This window comes from Electrophorus electricus, chromosome 2, assembly GCF_013358815.1.
Source record: "Electrophorus electricus isolate fEleEle1 chromosome 2, fEleEle1.pri, whole genome shotgun sequence".
Classification (NCBI taxonomy): domain Eukaryota; kingdom Metazoa; phylum Chordata; class Actinopteri; order Gymnotiformes; family Gymnotidae; genus Electrophorus; species Electrophorus electricus.
Window position 1 is genome coordinate 10359840 of NC_049536.1, and position 11918 is coordinate 10371757.

General features: G+C 40.5%; 1 protein-coding gene across 1 annotated transcript; it reads left to right on the top strand.

Moving 5' to 3' along the window:
- The first annotated feature begins 1433 nt into the window (after window positions 1-1433).
- On the top strand, window positions 1434-11917 carry dhtkd1 (dehydrogenase E1 and transketolase domain containing 1). Its single transcript, XM_027021458.2, has 17 exons — window positions 1434-1753; window positions 1976-2128; window positions 2235-2446; window positions 2803-2997; window positions 5579-5848; window positions 6548-6719; window positions 7195-7393; window positions 7559-7871; window positions 8627-8711; window positions 8906-9045; window positions 9230-9380; window positions 9473-9579; window positions 9682-9846; window positions 9940-10022; window positions 10146-10315; window positions 10644-10729; window positions 10888-11917. The coding sequence occupies exons 1-17, from the start codon at window positions 1570-1572 to the stop codon at window positions 10987-10989; spliced, it is 2787 nt and encodes a 928-aa protein (XP_026877259.2). The 5' UTR covers window positions 1434-1569; the 3' UTR covers window positions 10990-11917.
- The last annotated feature ends 1 nt before the right edge of the window (window position 11918 follows it).

Genomic DNA, 11918 nt, shown 5'->3' on the forward strand with positions numbered 1-11918 from the left:
ACATACATTGATCGGAAGAAGAAATATTCAGAGAACAAGTCTCTGTGTGAGGAGAATTTAATTTTAGTAAGGCCCATGGTGAAACAATACATCACAATACTAGCAGCATTACACGTTGTGCACACAGGTAAAAGAAAGGGGAAATTTCAGAGACATACTGGGGCATTCCCGATAATGAAGGCTTAATACATTGTGAGAAAAACCTGATTTTAGCCTGGCCCAAGATCATGTTATACCTCAAATCGAACTGACAAATACGGCACAATGGCAAATGAAAAAGATGAAATTCCAGATCAGCTTTGAGTGTTTTAATGAATTTGGGCCAGATAAATAAGGAGTTAAGCAAAGTCAAGTGTTCTCACCGTGTAAGAAAATGTTGGTTTTAGCCAGGCCCTTGATTGTTTTACACCTCAAATCTAACTGGCAACATGGCACATTGAGCAATGGTATGCACATGTAAATTGACTCAAAGGGGCAAGTTCAAAAGCATACTGATGGCCTACATTTATATCAGGCCAGACAAACAACAAGTACATCATATGGAATAAGTCTTTCCCTGTAAGAAAAACCTGGCTAGAACAAGCTCGTTTTATACCTCAAATCTAACTGGCAACATGGCACATTGAGTAATAGAGAACAACACCAAATGAAAAGATGAAATTCCAGATAATTTTTGAGGGCTTTAATGACCTTGGGCCAGGAAAATAAGGAGTTAGAGTGAAGAGTTAACCCTTTCAGTAACCCTGTGTTTTACACCTCAAATCTAACTGTGAAATCTAAGTGTAGGACATTTTACAGGGTAGCTATAGCTGTGTAAAAATCAGTTTGTGGTGATTTTACTCTTTATAATATATTTATTCTAAAACAATACATATAGCTACATAAGTACACACTTATTGTAAGGTAAATCTTAATTTTAAAACATTTGACACAAAGATGACAGTGGCTTTAATACAATTTAATTACTTAAAATGAACACACTAAAAACAGGTGTTCCTGACCTGAAATTAATGTTTTCTGTGTCTGTTTAAATGTCCTCTTTGATTCATTTGCATATGCGCGCCACTGCTCCAAGTGCCGTGTTTCCAGTTAGTTTTGAGGGATAAAATGATCTTGGTCTAGCCTTAAACCAGGTATTTCTTACAGGGCGGGACATGTTTTATATGATGGTTTTGTTATTTGTCTATCCCGACATAAATCACAAATTTCCCCCATGGAAACAAGGTGCCTGTGTGGTGCCAATTAGATTCGAGGTGTAAAATGATCTTGGGCCTGGCTAAACACTCCCTTTATGAATAGGAAACCAACCTCAGCGGCCGAATAACTAACGAAACGAACTGGAAGCTGCGAATAAGTAAGTAACTTTCGCGTCATTCAGTTAACAGGTTTTACCCAGCCAATGGATCTCTGCGCAGCTATTTTCACTCTAACCCTCCGCTCCGGCCAATAGCCATTGTGGAAAATGTCCCTCCCATAACTACTTATAGCTCTTTGCTATAATGTTTGTAGTGTTAAATTAAGTCTATTGTTCTTTTTAAGGATATAGCTTACCTAGCTTTATGTATAAGTATGTCGTCGGGCGTCATGCTCAAGAATTTACATAAACTTAATAGATGCATGTTAATAGCTTCGCGAAGACCGTTAATAACCTTGTATCACACAGAAAGAGGCGTTTATGGATACAGACCGCGGCGAGGAACTTTGGACGGCGACACAGAGCTTTCGCTACAGAATATCTCCTTACTGAATCAAGGTCAGTGGCTAATGTGATATTTATTAACTGGCATTAAACTAACTTAGCTAGCTTCGCTTAGCTATCTTAAAATGTGAGCTAACCTAGTTAGTTTACATCAGATGGCTAGCTGTGTCGATTATAGTATAGAACATGGTTCTTCAAATCACAAATATTTAGGGAGTGGTAGTATTTTAGTATGCTCCTTGACGTAGGTTCTGAATTTGCTTACTATGTGAATAGACCATGGACTGGCTCGACTGGCGGAGGCCTATCGCACACATGGACACAAGGCTGCTAAAATTAACCCGTTACTCCCCTACACGCCTGTTATGGAGAAGGTACCAGAAATCACCCTGCTGAATGGCACACTGCAAGGACTCCTGAATACCTCTGGTAGGTTTTTTCAGTATGTTCTATCTAAGATCAGTCTCATTGCCAACATCTACAGGCTTAGCTTTACATTCCACTTCTGCTCCATGTATCTCTGGTACATTGTCAGCTTTGAGGCACTTTGGGAAAGCAGAAGCCAGCCCAGAGGAAGTAGTAGCGTACCTGGAGAGCACTTACTGTGGGACAATCTCTGTGGAGACCAGCCACCTGCAGAGTCTGCAAGAGAGAGTGTGGTTTGCAGACCGCTTTGAGGAGCTGAAGAAGGAGACATTCTCCAGCAAGGACAGGAGACAGCTGGCCAAACTCATGCTTGAATCGCAGGTACAAATTTCAGCAGGAGCAGAGCACACATTCTGCTATTAAGTTGAATTAGCTGTATAAATGTGATAAAGGTTATTTGGCATTTGGGACATACTGGGAATGTGTTGCATTGCTATAAAAATGTAACATATTATACCATGAGGACAGCTTTTTTTTAAAGGAAGATTTGGAGTAAGATGATGATTGCTATAGTGTTGTTGTTTTGTTTTTTTCTCTAAGGAAGAGACAAGAAGAGGTGCTTGGATTTGATACCATTGGCACCTTTGTTTGCTTTATCAAATATACAAGATGTAATCTGTCAAAATAAGCATATCATATAAAAGATTTTCACCTTTTCTCTCTGTGGATTGTTACAGGAGTTTGACCACTTCCTAGGCACCAAATTTGCCACTGTGAAGCGCTATGGAGGTGAAGGGGCAGAGAGCATGATGGGATTTTTCTTTGAGCTGTTTCGTTCAGTGGCGAGTGACGGTGTGACAGACGTGGTTATGGGAATGCCTCACCGTGGGAGACTCAACCTGCTCACTGGACTTCTGTGTTTCCCACCTGAGGTGAGTAAAAGGTAGAATTATTGGTTGTGGCCATGGTTACTCTCTGACTGGCACACAGTGCTAACAGGATGCAAAATAAATTTTCTGACTCTTCAGACTTTGTACTAACAGGGTCCTCTAGACAACTGTCGGAAGATATGAAAATAATCAGTGCCCACAAGGCAGGGGAAGCTTATAAGAAGGTAGCCAAGTGTCCTAAACATGCAGTATCTACAGGAATATTATTAAGACATGGCTGATCAGGGCTTCTTTGGAGGTCAAGATGATATCTGGAAGACCATAAAAACTCTGAGAGGACAGCTTGTAGGCTGGTAAGAAAGGCCAGTCAAAATCCCCTTATGATGGACAATAACTTGCAGAAAGGTTTAGCTGAGTCAGGAGTGGAGGAGCACTATTTCACTGTGCAGCTGTGCTTCACTTACATAATCTTTAAGAGTCATAAGGATGAAACCTTGATTGTGACCTTGTTGCATAACTCGAGGTTTGACGTACACTACGCCATATATAGACATGCCAGTTGAGTTTTGGAAACACACATTGTGATCTGATGAAGCCAAAATAGAACTCTTTGAATATAGTTATCAAAGGTATGTTTGAAGAAAAAAGAAGTGCATTTCATAAAAGAACACCTTTCCAACTGTAAAGCATGGGGTTGGATCTGTCATGCTTTGGGGTCGTGTTACTGTCAATCATACTGGCAATATTGCACTGGTGGAGGGAAGACTGAAGCTTAAAACAGGATGACTTGTACAAGAGAATATTGATCTAAAACGTACCTAAATTTAACCTTGGACTACCCAAAGCTTTTGGAATGGCCCTCACAGTCCGCCTGACTCAAACATCATCGCTGTGGATGGATCTTAAAACATGCTGTGCATGCAAGACAGTCCTAGAATATCTTAGAAATGGAGGCTGCAAAGATGAATGTGAAAAGTTCCAAAGAACTGAAAGACTTGGCTGACACAAAAGCATTTTAAAGCTGTGATCCCTGCCAGAGGAGGTGTTACTAAGGACTCTAAGATGTCCAAACTTTTGCTTCACATTGATGATTTAGATTAAAAAAATTTTTTTTGCTCAGAAAGACAGGGTAACTGTGTGCATTAGGTTTTGCAAAAAATCTTGTTTTATATTTGTGACTAGCTACAGGCTGTTCTTACATCTTCTCTAAAAGAAGAATAAGAAAACATGCCATTTGGCCAAGGGTGTCTAAACCTTTGCATAGAACTGAAAAGGTTTGTATTTGTTTTATCCAATAACTGCTTTCCTTTGCTAAAACCCCTAAATGAGCTCCAAGGACTTCCAAATCCCAGATTCCATATTTGGAATATCTTAATATTGAATCTAAACAGTTTTCAAAGCCTTGATGACTGTGACCAAGGTTATTATGCCTTTTCAGTGGCATCTGAGTAATCTTACCACATTAGGACACATTAAAGTTTGTCACCTGTACTGAGATCCAGATTGGCATTTCCAATTACTGAAGATGTATTGCAAAGAAAAGTATAATGCAGTCTCATAACAGAAGATAATGGGGCCAAAATATACAGCAGTGCGCAAAAAAATTAACACAATGTTAGGTACGTGTTTTTGAGAATTAATGGATCAATAGTTCTAAATGAATCTGTGAAGACTTATAGCAGGAAAATATATTTAGACAAAAAAGATATTCTAGGCAACTCACATGCAGAAAGATTTTGAAGGCATTGTTGTCTTACAGTCTAGGAATTTTATAAAGAATTCTGTATATGGGTAAATATTACTTCATTACGTTCAGAGCACTTTATTGCCTACAGTTGCCACCAGGGGTCCCTTAGTTGATTGTGGATAATATTTGAAGTATGATGTTTGTTTTATTTCGGTGAGGCTTTTTTTTTTTTAATTGCATGCTCCTTATACCAGAGGCTATGTTTAGCTGTGTGTACAGTTCACAAATAAAATAAGATATTGTAAAACAACTTAGAGATTCCATGTACAGAAAATGGAATGGGATCCAAGTACTTTTTCAAAGCTGCATATGTCAAGTCTGCAAACCCACTGAAATGCCAAAGTTTCTCCCTTTGATGCCTGTCAAATGGTCTGAATTCCAAAGAACTGTGGAACAGTATTGACCACAGCAAAGTCAGCCATTTTGATCATTTTGAAGAAGGGAAGAAAGAGACAAGCTCACTTTGCTGTAAACAGTCAGCAGTAACTGCATAACGGGCACAAATCTGCTGCAGCTGAGAACAGAGACGTACTGTGACTATGATGAAAATTACCACTGACTTTTGCTGCTGTAACAATTTTTTGGTTATTCTTTTCCACACACTTATCACACTGCAGAAAATCCTTTTTTTCATGCATGGTTTATAGCTAATCTTCCATCAGCTTCTACTAAAGACGATTAGTTATGCAGGATGACCAGCAGATTTATTAGAGCATAGAAGAAAGTGCATTGTAAATGTACAAGGCTTGGCTGTGTCCCTGTTATTTATCATGAAGTCATTTTGCAGTAACTGGTGCCCAGACCTCTCCTTCTGCCACTGCTGCTGTGAACCACTTGCATCAGTTCTGCTTTGCTTCCCTCTGTGCTTTGCTCCAGTTAATGTTTCGTAAGATGAGGGGCCTGAGCGAGTTCCCGGGGGAGTCGTCCTCCATCGGGGACGTGCTCTCACACCTGACTTCATCTGTGGAGCTGGACATGGGAGTTGGGCACCCACTTCATGTCACCATGCTGCCTAACCCCTCCCACCTGGAGGCCATCAACCCTGTGGCGCAGGGCAAGACACGTGGGCGGCAACAGGTGAAAAGGGATGGAGACTATTCCAGTGACAGCCATGCCCGGCCTGGAGACAAAGTCATCTGTGTACAGGTGACCAGGTTTCCATGCTACTTGTTCGGGTTTGTAGGTGTGTGTTGCATCTGTTGTGCTATAAATTTTGTAATTTATGACAGAAATTACACATAATGTAATGCTGGATATTGTTTATTACAGTGATGTTGTCTAACAAACTCTAGTACTTATTGTTTATTGCACTTATCAGAGACCTTATGTGTTTTGTACTTCTAGGCATCAGAATTGATACGTGTATTTCTACAGTATTCTAGTTCATTGGTATATTGGACTCTAACCTACTCTACTGGCTAGGATGTATTCTATGAGTAAATAACAGCGTCTATTTAATGCCGTAAATGTGTATTTCTTAAACTACACACTTATGTTAATAAAGGTAAATTGTACTGTAAATTAAATGTCATTAATAATAGTCATAGACATGGAACAAGACTTAAGTGGTTTTTCTAGTTTGCATTACATCTCTAGCAACAGTAATGTTTTGTAAATTAGAATTTTTTCTTTTGATTTTGTAAATTTCCAGCAATTGAACTTGTGCCGAATGACATCTGTTAATTTCAAGAAAGGTCATTTACTTAGAAACTGATTCACCTACTCGCAACTTGATTACTATTACGTTACTGTATTTTAAGTGAAAAACACATTAAGAGCCGCAATTCACATTTTGAAAAGGGAAAGCTTTGATTCTTAAACTTAATTCTGTCTGTCAATTTTCAGGTTCATGGTGATGCATCATTCTCAGGCCAGGGAATTGTACCAGAGACCTTCACCCTGTCAAACTTACCTCACTTTAGAGTGGGTGGAAGCATCCACCTTATTGTGAACAATCAAGTGGGCTATACCACTCCTTCTGAGAGGGGTCGTTCATCCTTGTACTGCAGTGATGTTGGTATGCTTACTCAACAAATATTATCAGTGGTTAAATAAGTATTTGAAACAGTTCTTGAGTGTAGCAAGTAAAAATAACTTTATAAAGTATATAAAATGTGACCAGAAATTATTTTTAAAAGAGATGGTGTTTGACAATGCATGGTTTTAAATTTGAGCATGAATTTCCATGTAGTGGACCTTTTTGAATTAATTTGTATGTATTTTATGTTTGTGAAATATGGAACAATTCAATTTGCATTTAATTATCAGTTTTCTATGTTAAGGTCAAAGTGTCCACATGTGGCCTACTCAGTTTCAAATATTGAATTTATAAACTCACCAAAGTGATATTGGATAAATATAGTGTAGGCAGAGTAGAATAAATCTCATTTACAGCTAAAAGGGTGAAAGTTAAACGTCTCCATAATTGTAAATAATCAAATGAAGTATAACTAGTGCTGCTTTGAGAGAGTTTGATTTGTTGTGTACTGTAGGGAAGATGGTGGGTTGTGCTGTGATCCACGTGAACGGGGATGATGCAGAGGAGGTTCTCCGAGCGACAAGGCTGGCTGTGGAGTACCAGAGACATTTCAGGAAGGATGTTATAGTGGACCTTCTCTGCTACCGCCAGTGGGGGCACAATGAACTGGACGAGCCCTTCTTCACAAACCCAGCCATGTACAAACTCATCCGGTGGGTTCACACTCTCAGTGTGCGTGCGAGGTCTTGACACTTTCAGTTCACACACACTGGCATGTACCTGTTCCCTACTACCTTTCACACCGTCTCTCATGTCTTCATTAAAAATCAATGCAGTGAAATGGGCATACAGGTTATCATTATTTCCCTATCTCCCAGCTCGAGGAAGAGCATCCCTGATTCATACACTGACCTGTTGATCTCGGAGGGCCTCATGACTGAAGAGGAGCGCACTCAGATCAAGATGGCTTACAACACGATGCTCAATGACCGCCTTGCCAACATGACTTTCTTCAGTCCTCCACCCACCAACCTTCAGGGCCGCTGGGGAGGTCTCGTAGAGCCCCAGAACAGAGTTTCCTCATGGGACACTGGTGTGGCTGTTCCCCTGCTACAGTTTGTGGGAGGCAAGTCAGTGGATATACCTGAGGAGATCCAGGTGCATAGTCACCTAAGGAAGACCCATGTGCAGGTAGAACACCCCACCCCCACTGATGGGCTCTACAAAGGCTGACTGCATTTGTTTAATTCGTTTTTTCTCTAAAGCATGTTATCCCCGTATCCAGGAGTGTGTGTGTGTGTGTGTGTATGTATGTGTGTGTGTGTGTGTGTGTGTGTGTATATATATATATATATATATATGTATATATATATATATATATATATATATATATATATATATATATATATATATATATATGTATATATATGTATATATATGTATGTATATATATATATATATATATATATATATATATATGTATGTATATATATAAAATTTGTATGTGCAGTTTCAACCTGTTTGAAACCAATTATTTCATTATTATCAAAGCTTTAGAAGAACAAACCGCTTTGTAACTGATCAATAATGTATGTGACTACAGTAAAATTGTAGCTTTTTAAAATACAAAGCATATAAAATGCAGTGAGTTGATCTAGCACAGGGTTTTCAGTATTAAGTACAAGTCAGTTAAAAGGTATAGGTTGATTATCTGCTGTAGTGGAATGTAGTGCTGCAGTACAAAATAATGCATTGTGTTTGATACTGGCAAAACAGTGGGTGGATGTTTTGATGAATCCAGGAGTTTTGAGATTATTTTTGTACATGTAAATGGACAATGTGAAATATTAAGAGAGAAATTTTGAAAAGTACATTGTATACCATATTTCATACAGTGCACTGAATGTCTGTCATGAAAATCATGAAAAAATTTGAATTTTGGACAGTCCAGACTACAGAAACTTGCCGAAGGAACAAAGCTAGACTGGTCCTGTGCTGAGGCCCTGGCTTTTGGCACGCTTCTCTGCCAGGGTAAGAGCTCTCTCTCTCTCACAATTAAACAGAGGTTTGCATGCTAATCAACAGTTACACTGAAGCATTCTCTGAGTCTTGACGCCATACATTGATGCAAGGGAGCTTGGACCCTTTGGGAGCAGAACACTACTGGCCAAGTGAGAAAAACATCTGGCTTTGCACCAAATATTTTATTGCTGGTTTAAATGCAGGCTTCAGTGTGCGGCTCAGTGGTCAGGACGTGGGTCGTGGCACCTTCAGCCAGAGACATGCCATGGTCGTGTGCCAGGAGTCCAACGACATGTACATCCCCCTCAATCACATCAGTGCTCAACAGGAAGGCTTTCTGGAGGTCAGGTCACCTCAGCAGTGTTCTCTGTATTTCCTATTTTGAATGAGGTAGTAGTACTCTGTCTGAGCTTGTAGTACCAGTAGCTGATACTTGGAGTGTATTACCAGTATTTTTGGGTTTGTATCAGAAGCAAGTACCATGTGGATAATACACAAATCACAAAAAGGATGTTTTGTTTTTTCAGGTGTGTAACAGTGCACTGTCTGAGGAGGCAGTGTTGGGTTTTGAGTATGGGATGAGTATTGCACAGCCAAAACTTCTACCAATCTGGGAGGCCCAGTTTGGAGATTTCTTCAACGGAGCTCAAATCATCTTTGACACCTTTGTCTCTGGAGGTGAAGGAAAAAAGGCCAAACTACTTATTAACAAGAATCAGCTGTATAATTTTAGAACTGTGTGAGACATGTGCGAAATTAACTTCTTACAGGTGAGGCTAAGTGGCTTCTGCAGAGTGGCATGGTGGTCCTGCTTCCTCATGGATATGATGGCGCAGGACCCGAGCACTCATCCTGTCGCATCGAGCGCTTCCTTCAGGTGAATGGGCACGTGCTCACTGTTCAAAACCAAAAGGCTTTCTATAATCCTCCTTCAGCTTCTGGCCCTGGATCAGGTTGGTTGTTTTCTCCCCCACTGTAGATGTGTGACAGCAAGGAGGAAGGTGTGGACGGTGACACAGTCAACATGGGGGTGGTGAATCCCACAACACCAGCTCAGTACTTCCACCTGCTGAGGAGACAAATGATCCGTAACTTCCGCAAGCCTCTCATCGTGGCTGCACCAAAAACACTGCTACGTTTTCCTGTGAGCTTGCTACCAGTCGAATACAACAGCAGTCACTGTAGTTTTACTTACTTTTATTCCTTTAATCCTGTGATATTCCTTCTCTTACACTAGGGGGCAGTATCAAGCCTAGAAGAGATGGGCCCTGGCACTTCCTTCAAGCCTGTAATTGGTGACAAATCTGTAAATCCTCAGAGGTGAGCAGAGCGATGATGAAGCCCATTGCATTAGGAGTGGGCAGGAGGGCTAACTACTTCACTCAGCTTGAGTTCAAGTGCGAGACTATTCATTGACGAGTTGCCTCTGCTCTGTGGAGCTAGTGTGCAGAGAGTGCTGCTTTGCTCAGGAAAGCACTATTACGCCCTCCTGAAGCTGAGGGAGACCCTGCCGGAGGTGTGTGAGACCACAGCGCTGATCAGAGTGGAGGAGCTGTGTCCCTTCCCCACAGAGGCCCTGCAGCTGGAGCTAGGCAAATACACCAGCGCTAGAGGTGAGGCCATGCTTACTCATTCCTGCAGCATACAATCTTGCAGCTGTGCTCCAGACCAATGTAAGGAGAAGATTCACTAATCTCATTCACATTTGCGCTGAAACGGACATAGACCTCTCTCCCCATGTCTTAATACAGTACAAAGCACTTTGCAATCCCATTATTGGCTTTTTAAAAACTGATGTATGCTACAGCATTTTAAGTATCTTCATTATATTATCAGGTGGTTAATTTTATGCTGAAATCTCTTAGGCTTTCTGAGCTTCAAGTAGAAGTATCTTATCAAGGTGAAGCCTTTTTAAAGCTTCTTCTAACTCCTCATTTGCAGAGTTTATCTGGAGCCAGGAAGAGCCGCAAAACATGGGATGTTGGTCTTTTGTGTCTCCCAGATTTGAAAAGCAGCTGACCTGTAAGGTGAGTTTTGAAACATTTTCTGACCTTGGCTTTTTCCACATGACCTTACAAGTGTTGAGCTTGTCATGTATCATACTAGATTAATGAGAGAGACTAGTGGGCTGCCCCACCCCCACCCACCCAGTCCTTACTGAACAGTTGGTCATGTCTCCTCCCAGCTGCGAGTGATCAGTCGACCTGCTCTTCCAGCTCCAGCTGTGGGGATCGGAACCCTCCATAATCAACAGCATGAAACCATACTTGCAGCTTCCTTCTCCTGAGGCAATACCCCAACACACAAAGCACTAACCCATTGCAACTCTGCTGAACACACAGCATGTTCCAGCTGTGTTCATCATTCTGCATTTCATGGTCAAGCTTTTTAGGACCCTTTCTCACGACATGATTTGTCAGATTTTACTAAATGCCCAAGACTTCAGGATTGTTTAAGTATGCTCTGTATGTTCTAATGTAGTCAGGTCATTCTAATTTCTAGAAAGGTGGTGTAGAGAGAAAGGTGGGGGGGTGGTGAGGTGGGGGTCAACTCATACAGGGAAAGATATTTATGATGTTATGTGCTTGGGATATGCATGCATGGAAGAAGGAAATGTAAATAACTATAAAGTTTACAAAATGAAGTTTAGAATGAGGTGTTAACCTCCTACATTTTTTTCCCAGTCTGAATTTACATGGACAAATTGTGATGATCAAACTCAGTACTCAACTCAGTGGTTGCATACAGTATGCTTATATATTTATACTTAGCTAAGATGAATGGAGCTCTGTGGTCAAAGTGTGAATACAAGGGCTACAGGAGGCCATTCCGTTGACCCGTTAGGACAAGATCTCATCCTCTCCAGAGGGCTTGAACACCCATTTATGAGAATGAAGGACAAAAATCTTAAAGCATCAGTTAATCACTAATGACTAATTTATTGCAGAGCAAACTGAAATCTCCAGTAGAGTTTTTAATCTCAGGTAACTTTGAACACCAGTATGATCTTCAGGTAAATCCTGTCGTCCCATGAAACTGCTTAGTAGTATAAAACTAGACTTGATGTCTGAAATTTCATTCTCTCTTCCAGTCTTCATTTCAACTGGAAATTGATTACATGAAGGCCTAATTCAGCATCTTGTATCTTGTCATTTTACGATGACTTTTAAAGACATGAGTTGTTAGGGGAGCAAATAAACATGGTTTTTATGTGAC

Bases quoted from the DNA above. Each gene is read 5' to 3' on its own strand.
- dhtkd1 (XM_027021458.2), top strand. From the start codon at position 1,570: ATGTCGTCGGGCGTCATGCTCAAGAATTTACATAAACTTAATAGATGC. The intron at 7,872-8,626 runs GTAGAACACCCC...AATTTTGGACAG, and splicing joins TAAGGAAGACCCATGTGCAG to TCCAGACTACAGAAACTTGC. The intron at 9,046-9,229 runs GTCAGGTCACCT...TTGTTTTTTCAG, and splicing joins AACAGGAAGGCTTTCTGGAG to GTGTGTAACAGTGCACTGTC.